Consider the following 20,013-nt stretch of genomic DNA (forward strand, 5'->3'; position numbering starts at 1 on the left):
AAGTAGTTAGGAGTTATAGTTAAGAGATAGCCTTATCTCTATAAATAATCATTACAAATTGAATATCAAGATCAAATTCTCTTTATTTTAATTATATGTTTATTTTGTATTATTAATTGTAAGATTAAAAAAGTCAATTTTGTTAGATTGAAATCCTGTTTGGAAAGAGGGTTAGGCTAAAATAGTCCATTAATACTGTGTTTGATTAAGAAATTTGAAAAGATAAAAAAGAAAAAAATTATGTAAAACTATGTGAAATGTAAATATATTTTATTCACATTTCATTTACCTTTTCTCTTTTCATTTTTAGATCCTTTATCAAATCCCCCAACTAAATACAAAAGACAAAATATGTTAAAAATAACTAATAAGACAAAATGTCACGTCCAACTAATAATCATTTCACTTTTTATCTCACAAATTATATAAAAAAAAAAAAAAAAAAACTATCTTCCCAAACATAATTATTTTAGTCAGACAAAAATAATCAAAAAGTAAAATAGCCAACTTCTCAAACAAGTCCTGAATATTCATTAGTATCTAATTTAAATAACAGAAATTACAATGTGAGCTCTATGTATTAATAATCTCAATCTTATGTTATAATTCATCTAATCAAACATGCTCTAATTTTGCAAGCCCAAAGCATATAGTTTTTGATAGAATTGGATAGCAAAATATAATTCATGTAGTGGATCCTACTTACTAGGAATACTATATTTAATTTAATTTGATTTGATTACTCTAATTGTGCAAATTTTTTTTTTATATTTTTTTCACATAATATCAAAATATTTTTTTAAAAAAAGAAAGACACCATATTTTGGCTACTGTCAATATTGGAGAGAATTTTTTTTTTTTTTTAAACTTGAAAAAAAAAATACCTCCTCAATTGTGGGTGAAAGTTGGCAAAATTACCACGACCAATGCTAAGAACAAAATACAAATCACAGCATAATGAAAGATTGGAGTTAAATAAGTTATAACGATATTTGCATTCAAAATAAATATCAACTTAACATTACATATTTCGCTACAACAAAATATACCTTTGGCGATTAAAATTGGTGACTAAATAAAATTTAGTCGCCAAAAGTTATGGAATTGGCGGCTAATATTTTTTTTAGTCCCCAAAAGTAAAATATTTAGTTACTAATTTTTTTTAGTCGGGGTATATTCATTATTGGCGACTAAAAAAAAATTAGTCACTAAAAATGCCAGAATTGGCAACAAAAAAAAAAACTTAGTCACTGTATATTGACTTTTGGCTATTAAAATATTTAGTCGCCGAATGGGAAATAAAAAAATTATTTTTTCTCTTTGGTGACTAAAGTTTTAGTCGCCAAATACTCACTTTCAGCGACAAAAAATTATTTTAGTCGCCTTTAGATGACAAAAAGTAATTTTTTTTATTTTATTTTTATCTTTGGTAACCTATCTTCAGTGACTAAAATTTAGTCGCCAGATCTGTTCAAAATTTTACTGGGAAAAATTTCATATTGGCGCCTAAATTTTTGCCCAAATCTATTACTTCTTCACACGGTTCTTTCTCTCTCTTGCTCTCCCTCTGTCTTTCTCTCTCACACAGAATCAATCACTCGTACTACTCTCTCGGCTCCCTCGAATCGATTGTGAACCCGGTTCAACCCACCTTGGCCACGGAGGACATGGGAACCGAACGCTTCACACTGAACATTTCTAGGGTTAATGGGTCGGTGGTGATCGATATAGGAATTGTTCAAGCTAGGGAGACACAGACTGTGTTTAATCGAAACCCAGTTGTGATTTTGGGGTTTCGAGAGTTTTGTTCCAGGTAAATATAATCTTGTTTTTGCAAATTTTTCAGCTTCATTTGTATTTGGTTCTAAAAATTTCTCACTATAACATGTTTACATGATTCAATCATTCGGTCCAATTACTTCTCAACGATAGAATTTTCTATTTTTTTTGATGTAAAACTGTGAAAACAAGAGCTTAATGAAAACGACAGGTTTGAGGATCCTGAGTTTTCTATTTTTTTTTTTGTTTCCCTTCACAATAGCTTCTCAATAATTTTTTCGTGTCTAGGATTCTTCAATTTTATATTTGCTACTTTCACCAGTTTTGTATTTGATTGCTTCTAAGAAATTCTACGTGAAATTTTTGCTTTTGATCTCAATGTAATAGAACAAGTCAGTTTTTGAAAATGTGTACAATTAGTTGGGTGACCGAGATTGATACTTCCTTAATCCTACAGTTAGATTTGTTTCTCAAACTTTCAATGTTCAGCCCCACGACTCTTCTTTGTCCCCTCTCCCTTCGACATTGTAAAACACATTAGAATATGTTGTTGGGTAAAGTTGAATAGTTGTTATCTACTGCCAATTTGAATATTTGGATATGAAATGAAACAATAAATCCTTGTGATTGATAACTTGGCGAAAATTCAAAATAGCCCCCGAACAACCTTGTGGCTCGCACGGATAGCTTTGCCATGACAAATAAGACTTGTGAGAACTGACAGAACGTAATTCGGACCCGTAGGGTGGGAGTTAGAGCCAAATACGCCCTAAACTTAGTCGAAAAAGAGCTTTTTGCGGGCAAAAATTCAAAACAGCCCCCGAACGACCGTGTGGCTTGCACAGATAATTTCTTCATGACAAATAGGAGTTCTGAGAACTGACGGAACATAATTCGGACCCGTAAGTTGGGACTTAGAGCCGAGTACGCCCTAAACTTTGTCGAAAAGGGGCGTTTCAGTGGCGAAAATTCAAAATAGCCCCCGAACCACCGTGTGGCTCACACGGACAGTTCTCCCATGACAAATAGGACTTGTGACAACTGACGGAACGTAATCCGGGCCCGTAAGTTGGGAGTTAGAGCCGAATGCGTCTTAAGTTTAGTTGAAAAAGGACTTTCCGATGGCGAAAATTCACAACAGCCCCCGAACTACTGTGTGGCCGACACGAACACCTTCCCCATGCCAAACAGGACTTGTGACAACTGACAGAATGCTATTTGGACCCGTAGGTTGGGATTTAGAGACGAATATGCCAAAACTTAGTCGAAAAAGGGTGTTTCGGGAGCAAAAATTCAAAATAGCCCTTGAACCACCGTGTGGCCGACACGAACACCTTCCCCATGCCAAATATGACTTGTGACAAATGACGAAATGTTATTCGGACCCGTAAGTTAGTATTTAGCACCGGATACGCCCAAAACTTAGTCGAAAAAAGGCGTTTCAGGGGCAAAAATTTAAAACAGCCCTTGAACCGCCGTGTGGCTGACACGGGCAGTTTCCCCATGCCAAGTAGGACGTGTGACAAATGACAGAATGTTATTCGGATCCATAGGTTGGGATTTAAAGCCGAATACGCCCAAAACTTAGTCGAAAAAGGGCGTTTCAGAGGGCAAAAATTCAAAACAGCCCCCAAACCGCTGTGTGGCCGACACGAACAGCTTCCCCATGCCAAATAGGACTTGTGGCAACTGACGGAATGTTATTCGGACCCGTAGGTTGGGATTTAGAGCTGAATACGCCAAAAACTTAGTCGAAAAATAGAGTTTCGGGGGTGAAACTTCAAAACAACCCTTGAATCGCCGTGTGGCTGACATGAACACCTTCCCCATGCCAAATAGAACTTGTGACAACTGACGGAATGTTATTTGGACCCGTAGGTTGGGATTTAGAGCCGAATACGCCCAAAACGTAGTCGAAAAAGAGCTTTTTAGGGGGCGAAAATTCAAAACAGTTCTCGAATCACCGTGTGGCCGACATGAACACCTTCCCTATGCCAAATATAACTTGTGACAACTGACGGAATTTTATTCGGACTCGTAGGTTGGGATTTAAAGACGAATACGCCAAAACTTAGTCGAAAAAGAGCGTTTCGGGGGCGAAAATTCAAAACAGCCCCCGAACTGCCGTGTGGCCAACACGAACAGCTTCTCCATGCCAAATATGACCTGTCACAACTGACAGAATGTAATTCGGACCCCTAGGTTGGGAGTTAGAGCTGAATACGCCCAAAACTTAGTCGAAAAAGGGCGTTTCGGGGGTGAAAATTCAAAACAGCCCTTGAACCGCCGTGTAGCCGACACGAACACCTTTCCCATGCCAAATATAACTTGTGACAAATGGCGGAATGTTATTCAGACCCGTAAGTTGGCATTTAGTGCCGAATACGCCCAAAACTTAGTCGAAAAAGGGCGTTTCAGGGCAAAAATTCAAAACAGGCTCCGAACCGCCGTGTGGCCGACACGAACACCTTCCCCATGCCAAATAGGACTTGTGACAACTGATGGAATGTTATTCGGACCCGTAGGTTGGGATTTAGAGCCGAATACGTCCAAAACTTTGTCGAAAAAGGGCGTTTCGGGGGCGAAACTTCAAAACAGCCCCCGAACCTCCGTCTGACTCTCACGGGCAGCGTCCCCATTACGAATAGGACTTGTGACAACTGATGGAATGTATTGTAGATATATAGTAATGAAAAATTATGAAAAAAATATTCAGAAACCAATATGAACTCAATTTACGCCTTGTTATAAACTTGCTAATTTTTTGAACGTACACACGTGTGTTATATTATATTTAGCTTTCATACAAGTATGAAACATACTCATGGTGTTTCTGAGGCCATGTGCGTCATGAGATATCAAGTATTCTTTCTTTGATGAACCATTTATAGATGTCTCAACATACATTTCTACATATTTCCTTTTATGATTGAAATTTATTTTTGTTATTATTTTTATCACATGTTCTAATATCCTTTCTAAAATGGCACTGACATACATTAATAAGTAGCGATGGTTTTATATCCAGTCTAATGATTCAAGTGCCTTTTGGAAACAAATAATGAGGAAGTTGGTAAAAAGAATACTTTCTATTCACATTAGGTTTTGATATTGGTTTAGCCACAGAATTTGGATATATTAGGATACAAATAGAAGATTGTTACATTAGCTTTATGTTACTAATGAAAGATTTAGTAATGATTGTTCTGCATTTAACAATATCCCTTATAACAAAAGACTTTAGAAAGACTGTAGAATGACTGATAATTGATTCATCATGGAAGGTTGCTTCTCACTTATTTTTATTTGTCACTTGTTGCCAAATTCATTCATGAAGTTGGGCATTTTTGGATCCAATTCTAATATTTTTTTTTTTTGTTTTTTGTAGATAACTTTGGTGCGTGGACTTCCAGAGATATTTTGGTGTATGGAGAAGAAATTGTACTTTTGTATAGAAGTAATATAATACTTTTGTCGTCTTCGACTTTTGTGCAGTTAACTATTACTGATATAGAAAACTTTTGGCAGCCAACAGATAATTATTGGCTTGGTAGATAGATCACCTGTCGTTGCCGTTCAGATATATGATTTTTTATCGTGGTACATAGATGTATTTTTTGGCTTGGTACATACATCACCTTTTGTCATGGTACAGATTACGATAGGAATTTGTACCATGCCAAATGGTTATTTCACATGGTATAGTAAATATAATTTTTGTATATAGAGGGCTTTACTTTTTGTATGATTCTATATTTTGTATGGAATTATTATTTTAGTTTGGACAATAGTTGGTTTGTATGTACTTGGACGGTTAAAGTAATTTATTTTTTGTATACGGATGCAGATTGTGGAATGATTGATAGTTTATGTATCATTTTATTTATATACGTATTGTAGGTTGTATGGAATACAGACATGTTATGGACATATTATAATATTTGCAATAAAACATAATATCATGTTTTTGCCAATTAAACGTTTTGTAGCCAAAAAAAGGGAAAAAAAAAAAAAAAAAAAAAAAAAAAAAAACTTTGGCTACTAAAAGTTTTGTAACCAAAATAAAATCAACCACTTGGCTACTAAATTTTTTGTAGCCAAAAGAAAAACAACCATTTGGCTATTAAATATTTTGTAGCCAAAAGAAAATCAAATCTTTGGCTACTAAAAGTTTTGTAGCCAAAAGAAAATCAAACATTTGGCAACTAAAATCTTTCATAGCTAAAAACAAAAGCTGAATAATAAAAAAAAAATACTTTTGCTGACTAAAAATTTAGTAGCAAAAAATGTGAGAGTGTAGGCGACTAAATTTTTAGTAGCCAAAAATGTGGAAGTTTAGGCGACTAAATTTTTAGTAGCCAAAAGAAACACTATTTGCCGACTAAAATTTTAGTAGCAAAAAAAGATTGACTTTAGGCGACTAAAATTTTAGTAGCAAAAAAAGATTGACTTTAGGCGACTAAAATTTTAGTAGCCAAAACACTTGTATTTGCTTTAGGTGACTAAAAAATTTAGTAGCTAAAAATTTTTTCGCAACTAAATTATTGGCTTTTAGCGACAAAAAAATTGGTCGGCAAAAATGTGTTATTTCATTAATTTTCCAACCTATTGGCCACTAAATATTTAATCGACAAATGAGTACAGTTGGCGACTAAATGAAGTTTAGTCGCCAATTAGCTTTCCCGGCTGTTCTTCAACTACTAATTTTTCGATCAAAAAATTTAATCGTTAAAGACTATAGGCGATTAAAAAATAACTTTTGACGACTAAAAATTTAGTCGCCAAAAGTAAAAATTCTTGTAATGTTTTATGACTCATTTTTTACTTTAATTTTATGTTCTCAACATTAGTGAATTATCTATCACCTATTGGCTGACATATTAGTCTTCAAACTAGTCATAACAAGCATGCCAATGCTAACAAGCATGCCAATGCCTAGCTAGGTTTAGACCAATACATGTCCACTTAACATTGGCAAAAATGAAACAACACACACATTGTACTTTTGAGAGCCTCTTGTCGATATGTTGGGCATGAAATGCCGACAATTGTCCAAATCAGAAGAGCAATTCATAGTGCATGTATAGAAATAGCATATATAAAGCAATGATAGTTGTAACCAGCTAGGCTTAATTTAATTGGTTACTATGACTCTTTTAAGAGTTTAATTTTTAAAAAAAAAAGTTATGCATGGATTTAACTCTTTTTAAGGGAGAGTTGAATTAAGAGGCAAGTAACAAATGCTTTGTAAGAGTGTGAATGTTATCTCTCATAGTTACTAATTTAACAACTAATAATTGATTATTGTCAAAAAAAAAAAAAAAAAAAAAGAAAAAAGCAACGACTGTTTTCTCCATCTTTTCCAGGGAACAAAAAAAGACCCACAAACTTTGTAAATTTTGTGTTCTTTTGCGAAAGCTTTCAAAAGTTCTTCACTCACCACGAAGCAAATAGCTAGAGATCTTAACGAAGTAAAAAATAGGTCCTCTAATACTATTACACACCCATCGATATATATAAATTTTTGGTCTTTTTGATATGTTAGTGAAAATAAAAATTACATATGTGTCATTTGATTCCTTATACGTATACGAAAAAATTGTTTCTAGCGTGTTGAAGCAAATTTGATAGAAACTCGATGTAGTGGGGGTTTACTGTTATGGGTAAAGAAAGTGTTAAGCACTCTATATCACTCTTCTGATACCGAATTCACCTAAACTTTTCTCTTGTTTTTATCAACCAAAATGAAAGTTATTTTTTTCAAAGCCAAGCCTTAAACTAATATGTTTTCTCAAATCAACCCTTCTTCAAAATTAAATCCTTAGTCTCGTGAATTTGATTTTGAGTGACTTCAGAACACTTGAACTCCTTGTTAGATGACTATTCCAAATTTTCAAAATTCACTGTATGAGTTCCCCATTTTAGGATGCTATTCTACCCATTGCATTAAGCTAAAATTTTCAAACCTGTTTTACAAAACTTGTTTTTTGGATCAAAATCGAGACGTGATGCATAGTCAATAGATAATAAGATCGATTCACAGTTGATACAGTCGGCTTGCTAACTTTAAAGGTTTTTTTTTTACTTGCTTACGAATGCATCAACCAATTTCCGATATACGCTAGTCGATACTCCCAATACTGTTACATCATAACGAATAGCAATTTTCCTCCTAATACCGGTATCATTGAGATAGGGGCCGTAATGCCAATATGAGATAATTATAGGGCCAATATGTTGCTTATATTAATTATAAAGGATTTGCATGGTGTGATTAAGTGATATCAAGTCGTGGATGCAAATATGGAGACATCTTTGCCATTCCTCACGTGAATACTCTTTTGAAACTACACTCGAGTGCTCCTCCACTTGCCAAACAAATGCATTGAATAAGGTAGAAATAGTTGGATAAGAAAAGAAAAAAATGGAGCTCTCTCTCTCTCTCTCTCTCTCATTTGCCAATAAATAAATATAGGATGAATGAGACTTGGTGAGAAGTAAATAACATAGAGAAGAGGAGATGGAGGAGAATTCTAATGGGTGTCCAAGAACCGCTAAGGATGTTTCACTTCAAGAACTTAGAGATAGGGTTGTAGAGTTTGCTAGAGTGAGGGGATGGGAACAATATCACAGTCCTAGGAATCTCCTTTTAGCTCTGGTAAGTCCAATGTGACATAGAAAATAGCATAAAATATAGCATGTCAATGGTAAGAGATTCTGTGTCTCCAAAAAGAAATATTTGTCTCTCATCTCGTAGACTTATAGATTGTGTGGTTATAAGTTTTGAAATAGGAAGATAAGCGTTTTATTTAGAGACTAAAGATCTTAGTCCCATCTCAACAACACGAGATTTTTTGTTTCTAAAAAATGCATATTCTTCTATCTCATACACTCATAGATTGTATGGTTATGAGTGACGAGTAGTCAGAAGAACATATACTGTTTTTAGATGGATGATCCTAACCCCATCTCAACAACATGAGATTCTCTGTCCCTAGAAAAATGCATGTTTTCCTATCTCATACACTCATATATTGTATGATTATGAGTAATAATGAGTCAGAGAAACATACGTTTTCTGAATAGAGGATTCTAACCCCATCTCCCACGTTTTCTTTCTTCTTTTCTTTTCAATTATATTTGATGGAATTGCATGTTGGATAGAGTGAATCTAGATAAATACTGGATACTAATCACATGACCCTAAATTTGGAGTAGGAGTGTTTTTTTTTATAACTATGCAATTTTAACCTATTGTCCTAATTCTACATATATATAGTTGAGGAGGGGACGCTTCCTTTGTATTTTCATTATAACCTTTTCCAATCATCAGTAAAACAGCATCGGCCATGGATATATAATTCTGATTTTGAGATGAATTACATAAATTTTGTGTTATTACGTTTACATATGGTTTATAATTTTTATATATTTATTTTTTTTTTATTTTCGTGTCTTTCTGATTCTGATTAAGTGCTATGGATTCATAACATTGTGAAGGTGGGAGAGGTGGGAGAAGTATCAGAGATATTCCAATGGAAGGGAGAAGTTGAAAGAGGACTACCCAATTGGAGCCCTAGTGATAAGGAGCATCTAGAAGATGAACTCTCTGATGTTTTGCTCTATCTAGTTCAATTAGCTGATGTCTGTGGTCTTGATCTTGGCCAGGCTGCTCTATCAAAGTTAATCAAGAATGCCCACAAATACCCTGTTGTTAATCCAACAACCACCACCTCTCCCACCATCTAGCGAGCAGTCGCATGTATCTCGAGTTTGTACTTTTCAGAGTAAGTTCAAAATAATAATAATCGCATGCCTAGGATCGATTCTTGGTTATTGAACAAATCAAATTAAATTAGAACTTTCCTACCCATGCTTACTTATATGTATGTATTATGAACTGCTAGAACTTTGTGACTTTCCTTTGATCAGTATCAACCTTGTCTATCCATTGTTATATATGTATGAGGAATATTATATTATATGAACAATGTCTTCTTGGAGCAACTGTATATTCTTTGTTATCTGAGACACCTTCGGGGATATAAATATTAGGCTAGAAAAGCCTCCCCATACATAAGTAATTCTACATGCATAGAAACAATTTTTTTTTTTTTTTTTTTTTTTTTTTTTTTTTTTTTTCAAGATGTGTCTAAAAAAATGACTGTGACGCATTAATTTTTTTGTGCACTTAGTATGATTGCCCATGCATAAATTAATGGCACTTCAAAAGTTATTTTGTAATTTATTTGAGTTGTTTATAACTTATTTTATTTTGGGAGTCTGTTATAAACTATTTGGTGCAACTTTTACTTATAATTTATTAGATAAAACTAACGTAAATAAGTAAAAAAAAAAATTAATTATTTAAAAACGTAGAGGGACATCTTCTAGTTTTTGTTTCTTGATTATTAGCTTTTAACTCAAAGTTGTTTTAGGAATTAATTTTTTTAATGATTTTTATTTTTTATTTTTTATTTTTTTACAAAACGACATGTAAACAAATAGAGAGAAGAGTTGACTTTTTTGTAAGATTTTTTGACTAGGCCTATTTTGGGAAGTAGGAAAAAAGTTAAATTTTTAACTTTTTTTTGTGTCTTTTTTTGAAAAAAACGTGCAAGAAAGTAGAAAGGTGATGTGATCTAAATAAATTAATAAGCCAATAAGTTGATTTTTTCCTAGTTGCTAAAATAGGCCAATGCCTTCCCAAAATAAGCTTTAAAATAAATGGGGAGTTACGGGCACCTTTAAACCTGATTTAAATCCCATAAGGTCCTGACCCAAAATAATTTAGCACATCTTCCTATTTTATCCTTGACATTCAGTCCACATGTAAAAATCGCTCAACCGTTCCACACACACTCTCTTTCTCTCTCTCAACCGGCTACCAATGACCACTTCCAACCTTTGACAATATATATATATATTGGGTAATTTTCCATTTCCACCATGTCAATACCGTCATGCTAGCAACAAGAGAAAAAGAGAAGAATAATGATGAAGAAAATAAAGGAGGGGGATAAGGAGTCCTTACTAAAAAATAATTTTTCACATTTGCAGATCAACACAAAGATTCAAAAGACAAATCCAGTAAAAAAAAATTATGATTGACACATTCAATAATAAATTTATCACTATCTGTTTGTTGAAAATTAAAAAAAAAATCTCATAATCACAAATCAACATAAGATTTAAAGACTTACTCAGTGATAAATTTATCACGGATAGACACATTCAGTGATAAATTTATTACTGACTGTTTGTTAAAAAATTATAAAAAGAAAATCTCATCATCATCGTCACAAATTAACACAATATTCAAAGACATATTCAGTAATAAATTTAGCAGTGATAAACACATTCATTGATAAATTTCTCACTAGTTGTTTGTTAAAATATTACAACAACCAAAAAAAAATCTCGTCATCGTTGTTACAAATCAACACAAGATTCAAAGAAATATATCAGTAATAGATTTATCACTGATACAACAGATTTGGTTTAAGATAAATAAAAAGAGAGAGAGAGTGAGAGAGAGAGTGAGAGAGAGAGAGAGGGGAAAAGAGAGGTGATAAATATAACATGAACAAAAATTAGTAATAAATTTATCATTTTATTAATATCAAAATTCCAACAGCAGTAATCCAAAATATATTAAACAAATAAGTGATAAATTTATCACTAAATTAAGTGATAAATTCATCAGATTAGTTGAACATGTTTTATAAATGTAAATTTTCACCAACACACTGTAGAAAGAGTTTTGATCTCATTGGCGACCATGTAAAGTACCAGATTGCTGCCGAAGATGGTGTAGATCAGCATTGAAAACAACTAGATTTGAAGCCATTGGTGAAGTTCGACGTTGAAGTGGTGGATCGATGATTGAAGAAGAACGACGGTGATGGCATATGAAGGATAGAGGATGGAGGAAGAGCGATTGTAATGGCAAAGAGGAAGGAAGACGACAACGTTAGTCGAGCGAGTCAAACGGTTGAGAGATGGTGAAGGTGGTGGTGGAGATGGTTGGTGAACATTGGTGGTGGTAGTAGCAGCCAACGAAGGTGGTAGTGGTGATCGGTGGAGGTAACAATGGTTAGTGACAGACGATGATGGTGGTTGTGAGTGGATGGTCATGGCCATAGCTACAATGGTGGTATTTTCTAGAGAGAGGGAGAGAAAGATGAGAAAGAATAAGAGTTTTGGAAAAATAATCAAGAGAGAAATTAATACAAATTGAAAAAATTAATGAATAATAAATATTATAAACAATTAAAGATTTAGAAAATGTTTGGGATGATTTTAATATGAATTTTACCAGCTGGTAGCAGGGGCAAAATCGAAATAAAAAAAATATAACAAGACCTCCTAGTGTATGAGATAGAAAGTTAAGACCTAATGGGTAATAGATTCAATTACTAGGACCGACTGGAAAAAATCCCTAACGTAAACTGCACCAAATGAGCCTATTATGCAAGCTAGATAGAAATCTTAAGGCTAAATTAGAGATGGACAAATCCTGGGTTGGGTTGCGTTCGAGCCATGTCAGTACTATGTAGTAAGAATATGTGTGTCATCTCAAGTCCAGCTTGACCCTAAAAGAATGTCTAAATCTCAAACGCGCCCACTTAACTCAATAAATATGAACTATTATTATTATTATTTTTCATCTTAAAGGACTATTAAATTATTTAAAGGAAATTTGGCCATAAACGCCTCTTAGCTTTCTTTTCTTGTTAAAAGGATAAAAAAAAATTTAGGACTTTCAAAACCCCCTTATAATTATAAAATTCTATATAAAGGAAAAAAATTATTATTTGAATATTTTATTTGACCATTGTACCCCCTCTTTTTTCCATTTCTTTTACAGCACACACACATACACACACACACACACACACACACACACACACACACACACATACACACACTCTCTCTCTCTCTCTCTCTCTCTCTCTCTCTCTTTCTTTTCACCAACTTGATGGTTGTTCATCGTCTCCACCATCTTCATCATCTATTAGCATCGCTTATCCTCAGCGTCGATCGGCAACTACCATTTTACCGTTAAACCACTACCATATCAGATTTGATACCTATGAACTCATATTTGAGATTAATAACTTCAAATCAGAGATTTAAAAAAAAAAAAAAAAAAAAAAAAAAAAAAAAAAAACACTTAGATTTGACAAAAAAAATGAGAAATCGAGATATTACAATGAAAAATTAAAAGTTTTTTTGTTTATTTGTTCATAGATCTAAAGGTAAAATTTGGCTCTGGTTCGTTTATTTAATATGTACTCTGTTTTCGTAACAATAAAATTTTACTCTAGTTAACAACATACTGATCTGCATAATGACAGTAAAATTTTACTTTGAATCATAGTAAATTTTTGTCACGATCCAAACCCGCCCTTAAAGGTTTAGTATCGTAACCGGCCAGTAATTCGTGATTACCAAAAACCTGTTTAACAATAATAACAATTATACAGTAAGAGGGGCCGGCGGAAACTTGTAAGTATTAAACCATCCTGTCCAAAGAGCTGTGAGGACTTAAATGAATAAATAACTTAGATATATATACCAACATTCATATAAGTCCAAAACACATCTCTAAGTACTAAATAAAAGACATGTTAGGGAATTAAATCCCAAAGCCCAAGCAAATTATATAACATTCACTTGACTTTATACAACATTCAAAAAGGGTGAAAATAGATCTCCTAAAAAGCCTTGACAATAACGGTTCGGAACCTCGTAGTGAGGCACAATAGATTGGCTTGACAAAACGGATTCAGGTCGACGCCGCTAACTTTGCCCCGATGCTTGACCATCTACATATATATATATATATATATATATATTAAACTGTAAACTAAAACCCAGTGAATAACAAATGTATAAAGGGATTAAGAATGAATGTCCTTTCAACATTTAAAACAGTCAATTGCATCAGTAGATCATTTGTTCGATCAATATCTCATATTTCATATCATATTGTCATATAGTAATCATAGTAGTCATACGTGGTACATTCAATAGCAGAACAGTACAACAAGTCTTAGAAGACCGAACAGTCAATTGATGGCTATCAAACAGTAAACAGTAGTTCCAAAAATTAGAACTGACAGAGATCTCTGTAATAGTAGCAGTAGCACTAACACTAACAGTAGCAGTAGCAGTAGCAGTAACAGTCAGTTGCTACGGATGCCACAAGTACAGTTCATAAATTAGGACAAACATTCATTCAGTAAACAATGTCGTTGTAGAAAACAGTACAGTTAATCATTCAGAAAATAATTATAATTGAACATACCTTTACAATATTGTTACTCACAGTAGACTCCTTGAAGTACATGCTAAAGTTATACTAAGGATGCGGCGTCCGACCTAAGCAAACAATTCAAGCACGATAACTCAATACACAGTTCAGTCAATCAATCGGTTCTATTCGTTGGCCACTCGTTCGGTTCTAACATTTTGTTCTTTATTTCATTTGTGTTCATGAGATGCGAATGCAATGAAAAACACTTTAAAACCATATAAATAGAGGCCCGAAAGGTAGAAAAATTGAGCGAAAACAAAACTGGGACCATCCTGAAAAACCGCACGTGTAAGGGCACTGGCCGCACATGCGGAACCACCACCGCATGTGCGCCCCGCACGTGCAATTAAAATAGAATGCACACTCAAATCTGTCATGTTTTCCGCACGTGTGGGACTCCAAGCTGCACATGTGGTTCTGGGTTTGTTCAATCCGAAAATTTGCTTTGAATTGGAACTCAATCTTTTCAAAAACCAACTCCATTCCCATGTATTTCAAGGCCCAAAATCCATAAAAACAACTTGATTTAAACATTTATAACTTTAAACAAAAATCATAACTTTAAATTCAAACTTAATTGCCATACAAAAAGTCAAATCTTGAATTTAACATGTAAAATCATAACCCATACAATCTTGAGTTCCATAATCACAATCCATGAGATTTTCTCCTCAAATTTGAGGAACCAAACAAGATTTCAATTATATGAGCAAGAATGAAGCCATGCATCTAAAAACATTATGAACTCAATTTTATCAATTGAAGGATCAAAACTACAATTAAAATGAAAAACTATAAAACATATATACTATGAATTCAAACTTCAATATCATGGAAGTTTTCTCTCAAATTTTCATGAATCATTCATGAACTGTAATATATGAAGGAGATTTCCATGAAATATGCCATGCATGTCAAGCTCTTAAACTAATTCTTACACTTTCTTGCTTATCTTGTTCATACATATATTTTGCTTCAACTTATTCCATAAAGCCATCAATTAAACTTAGCTCTCTCTCAGGAACTCTCTCTCTAGTTGTATATTCTCCAACAAAACCCACTAAATTCTTCTTTTCTACTTAAATTGATGAATAGGTTTAGGAAGCTTAATTAATCTCTAATTTCCTCAAAGCTCAAACAATAAATTCTATTGAATTAAATTATAACAAATTCACTTTAATTAAATTAATTCTCAACATATTATGATCTCAACTACATTAAATTTAATTCCACTAATGTGAATTAGGCTTTAACTATCCATCTCTAAACTCAATACAAGCAATGAGAGCCAAACATGACTTTATGAATCAGACGAAATCAATTTTTAATTAAACTTTTCAGATGATTCTAAAAATTTCAATTAACATATCCATGTACTCCATTTTGTTTTCTGAACCCATTTCGGCCGTCAATTTTAATTTCAAAGTTGTCTTCTCAACAAATAATTTTTCAATTTGGACAGATATACACAAATTGAATTCTATAATCCACAATTAACACATGGATAATCCAAATAATTATGATTGGCATTTTGGGGTGTTACAATTTTACTTTGAATACTCTCTCTCTCTCTCTCTCTCTCTCTCTCTCTCTCTCTCTCTTAAATTACAAAGTAAAATTTTATTCTGAAGTAGAGTAAAGTTTATTATGATTCAAAATAAAATTTTACTCTGAAACAAGTTGTAGGGATGGCTTTACAGGAGAGTATTGTGTCATGAACTAGAATAAAATTTTATTTTTGAAAGAACAGAGCATCATGAGAAGAAGAAAGAGAGATAGAGAGACAAAGTTTGAAAACAGATGATCAAGAGAAGAATAAGAAGAAAAAGAAGAAGAGAGAGAGATAAAGAGCACAAACCATCAAAACCAAAGAAAAAGAGTGAGTAAAGGATATTAGATTTGAGGTTTGCGAACAGTCGCAAATCGCCATTTTCCGATGACAACAATTGTGAATGATCTCAGATCTGAAGTTGTGGATGCAGCAAATGATGGTGGTGATGAAGGCGATAAAAAAAGAGTTCCATGATGCGCGGCGGTGGTGCCGATGGAGAGTAGTGATGGCACCGATGAAGTGAATAGTGATAAGTGCGAGACAAAGGGAATAGAGATTGAGTTGGGACAGAGTGATTACAAGTTGATACACACACACACAGAGTAAAATAAATAAGTTTTAATACACACACACATAGTAAAATAAATAAGTTTTAAAATACTAGGAGATTTTAAAAGGATTTATATAATTCTTGTCCTTTTGAAGGATAAGTTAGACACTGAAGGATCTATCACCAAATTTTCCATTATTTAAACCCTTTTAATAATTATTTGAATTTAAAATATTCATAAAACTCAATTATAAAATAAATATAATCTTGTAAGAAGTCCTTTGGTTTAAGTTATAGAAAGAATGTATTTTTTTAATCTTTTATTATTTTTTTAATTTATTTTATAACTAAATAATATAAAAATTAAAATGAATATCTTATAAATGCACGAGCTGAACTAAAACTTTTTATTTTAAGTCCAATTTGAAAATTAAATCGATTCAAAAATTTCATTCAACCCAATGCTATGAGTTAAATATTTTTTTTTTAAATTTTAAAAATATCGAACTGGACTGGGTCTGGCCAGCTGAGGCTGAATGTCTACTGTTCTAAAATCCATATTTCTCTATTTTTTATTTCTATTTTAATATCTTTAATAATTTAAAAATTTCCAATGACAAAATATATATATTTCCAAAGAGTAATGTTTGAGGGCCCGAAATTCGTGGGTCGAATTTGGCTCAAAACCCAAAACGACGTCGTTTTGGGTTTTGATTTTTTTTTTTTTTTTTTTTTTCTTTTCTTCCGCCATTTTCTTCTTCTTCGTCTTCTTCGCAGAGAGGGAGAGGGAGAGGGAGAGAAAGAGAAGAGAGAAAGAGAGAGAGAGGGAAGACAGGTCGCCGGTCGCCGATCGCGTCGCCGCGCCTCCGTCGCCGATCGCCGCCTCTGCTCGTCGCCGTGCCTCCGCCTCCGTCGCCGATCGCCGCCTCTGCTCGTCGCCGCGCCTCCGCCTCTGTAGCCGATCGCCACCTCTTCTTCCTCCGTCTTCTTCCTCCATTTTTTAGGCCCCCTCCAGTCCTTCCTCCCCCTCCTCCTCCTCCCCCTTCCCCCTCCCCCTCCCCTCCCCTCCCCTCCCCTCCTTCTCTTCTTCGTCTGCTAAAAAAAAAAAAAAAAAAAAAAAAAAAAAAAAAATTCGGGGCATTCGGGGGTCCCGTTTTCGGGCCCCCAATCACTACTGTATTTCCAAATTCGAACCAAGCCTTTAGACAAAAAGATGTATAGTAGTGTGGGGCCCAAAGCCCAAACTAGGAGGCCCATGAACAGTGAAAGCGCATCTAGGAAGGTACGGCTACGACAAATTGTGGGTCGCTAATAAACGAATAAGGACAGACCAGGGCAATATCGTCATTTAATTCATACACAAGTGGCATCCTCGTAGTTTTCCCACAAAACGACGTCAATTTTTTTAATGTAACCAACCAATCGTGTGTGTCTGTGTTCCGTTAACGTGCCAAATATTTCAGGAACACAAACATAAATCCGCATCGAATTTAGAGCGAGAGAGAGAGAGAGAGAGAGAGAGAGAGAGAGGGGAATTTGGGCCGCAATTTTCAAAGCTTCTACTTGTCCTGAACTCATGGCCTTACTTTTATTTGCAAAATGACCCCCACAATTATTTCTATTTACAACTTTCCCTTTTCTTTGTTTGCACTATTCACTCTGACCCCACAATTAATTTTCTGGATTTGTGCTTTTTTTGTTTTTAATAAATATTTTTAAAACTCTAAGTAATTTTTTATATTTTTTTAGATACACCTTATTTAGATATATTTAAAAAGTAAAATATTTATAAAAAATATTTTAAAAAATCAATAAATGCATAAGAATACGAAAATATATTAAATTTTTATTTTTTTTTATATTTTTGGTATTTAGTGAATTTTTTAAAAAAAATTCCAAAAATATTATACTTTTTAAGTATATTAATGTTAGGTGTATCCAAAAAATTTTTAAAAAATTTACTTAAAATATTAAAAAAATCAATGAAAACAAAAAAAATATATATATGAAAAATAAAAAATTTAAAAATTTTCAAAAAAGTGAATCCTGAATTCTAAAACCAAACAAGGTGATTATTATTATTTTTTAAAAAGTGGCTTATGGCCATCTTCACCCCCAACCTTTAAAATTTGGTATGTTAAATTTTTTTGAAGGATTAGGTTACAAATTGGCAAATGTCAATTTGACATGAAAACTCTTTCTATGCCAAATCTATTATTTTATTATATTTTAAATTTGAACTCTTTTATTTTAAAAGAAGGCATGAAATAGAAACATGTCAAAATTAACATGAAGAAGTGATGCCAAATGCCCACATCAGCTTTTGCCACACTGAGTGGAGTTGATACTTGATGTCAAAGTATGATCGTTAGAGTACCAAATTATATTTGAACTATCAAGTGGAGATACTTTTAATTGACCTTATTTGATTTGTGTAGATCTTATTTTGGTGATATGAGTTATTCAAATTGTAGATCTTTATATGCAAATTATTTATTAAATATAGCAGTTTATTTTTTAAAATAAATATAATAAAATTATTTAATTATGATTATTATATTTATTTTATTTTTATTTCATGTATAATTTACATATAAAAACCATTTAAATCATTAGACTAGAACCGCTTACCGGCCGAATTGGACGGGATTATTCTGTTCTTCAGTGGGAGAGAAATTTATCCTTCTTTTTCTTTTGTTTTTAAAATATTTATTGTTGCATGTTTTCAAATTAAGATAGTTGAATAAACCGGAAAAGAAACTAAGGCCTACTTTGGGAATTGAATATTTTAGTTTATTTTTTAATTTTTTTATAAAAGTATTTATAAAATATTAAAAAGAATGATATAATAATTTATAATATTTTTTTATTCGTTTAGCTAAAAACTCTACGCAAAGTTAAAGGTCATAAAAGTCAACTAGAATGATGTTGTGATGTAATAATTACCATATAAATAAATCAAATATATAAATAAATAGGTATTTACATTCATTTGATTTATTTTTATAGTAATTTCTTGTAAAAAAAAATTAAGAGTATTGCTATTTAGACTAAAAAATTAGACAAACTTTCTAAATCTAATGATGTGGCACTCTATTAATTGCAGTTAGAACTTGCGTTTTCATACTCTCTCTCTCTAGAGAGCCAAGGTTTCCTCAAGGTGAGGACTTTGTTTCAGTTTGCTTCAATTTGATCCCAGTACTATAGTTAACCTGTTCAGTGTTCTTTTTCAGCATTCATTCACACTGCTTCTTACTGGTGAGTAGATTACTGTTATTACTTTTGTCTTGGGTTGGTGAACCTTTTTCCCTAAGAGATTGTTTGGGGTGTCCTAAATAAGTGCATTTTTTGTCTTTTTAGGCTAAAAAGTTGATGTTGAAAATATGAATGTTTGGGTTAACTTTTTGACTTTTTATGAAAAATGTGTATTAAAAAATTGTATAAATTAATATGTAGGGGAAAATTAGTATTGAGAGTTGTGCAGCCGTAATTGTTGACTTTTGGTGAATAGTGATAACTTTTTAATTTTTTGAGTAACTTTTTGACTTTTTGGTTTTTTTGAGACTTTCCAAACTTGACCTAAGTAAAAGTAGTCTAATAGTGTGTTTCAGTCAAAGTGCTCAATGTCAACGGAGGTAGGTCCCTCTGAAAATCCTTAGGCCATTTCCTTTTGGGTAAACAAACGTGGGTCTTCCAGCTGTGGTAGTTCGAGTGGTCCCAAAGGGAAGTGAGGTCATCCATAGACGTGGAAGTTGATGGCTACTCCCTACTTACGTGAGGGTGGTTGGACCGATAGCAATGGAACTGAAG

The 20,013-nt window shown here is 33.1% G+C and overlaps 1 protein-coding gene across 1 annotated transcript; it reads left to right on the top strand.

Annotated features, from left to right (window-relative positions):
• Nucleotides 1-8,217: 8,217 nt before the first annotated feature.
• Nucleotides 8,218-9,786, top strand: LOC114285635 (uncharacterized). The gene is made up of 2 exons (XM_082922986.1): nt 8,218-8,437; nt 9,280-9,786. The coding sequence occupies exons 1-2, from the start codon at nt 8,300-8,302 to the stop codon at nt 9,526-9,528; spliced, it is 387 nt and encodes a 128-aa protein (XP_082779112.1). The 5' UTR covers nt 8,218-8,299; the 3' UTR covers nt 9,529-9,786.
• The last annotated feature ends 10,227 nt before the right edge of the window (nt 9,787-20,013 follow it).

This window comes from Camellia sinensis, chromosome 4, assembly GCF_055761805.1.
Source record: "Camellia sinensis isolate YWXY chromosome 4, ASM5576180v1, whole genome shotgun sequence".
NCBI lineage: Eukaryota > Viridiplantae > Streptophyta > Magnoliopsida > Ericales > Theaceae > Camellia > Camellia sinensis.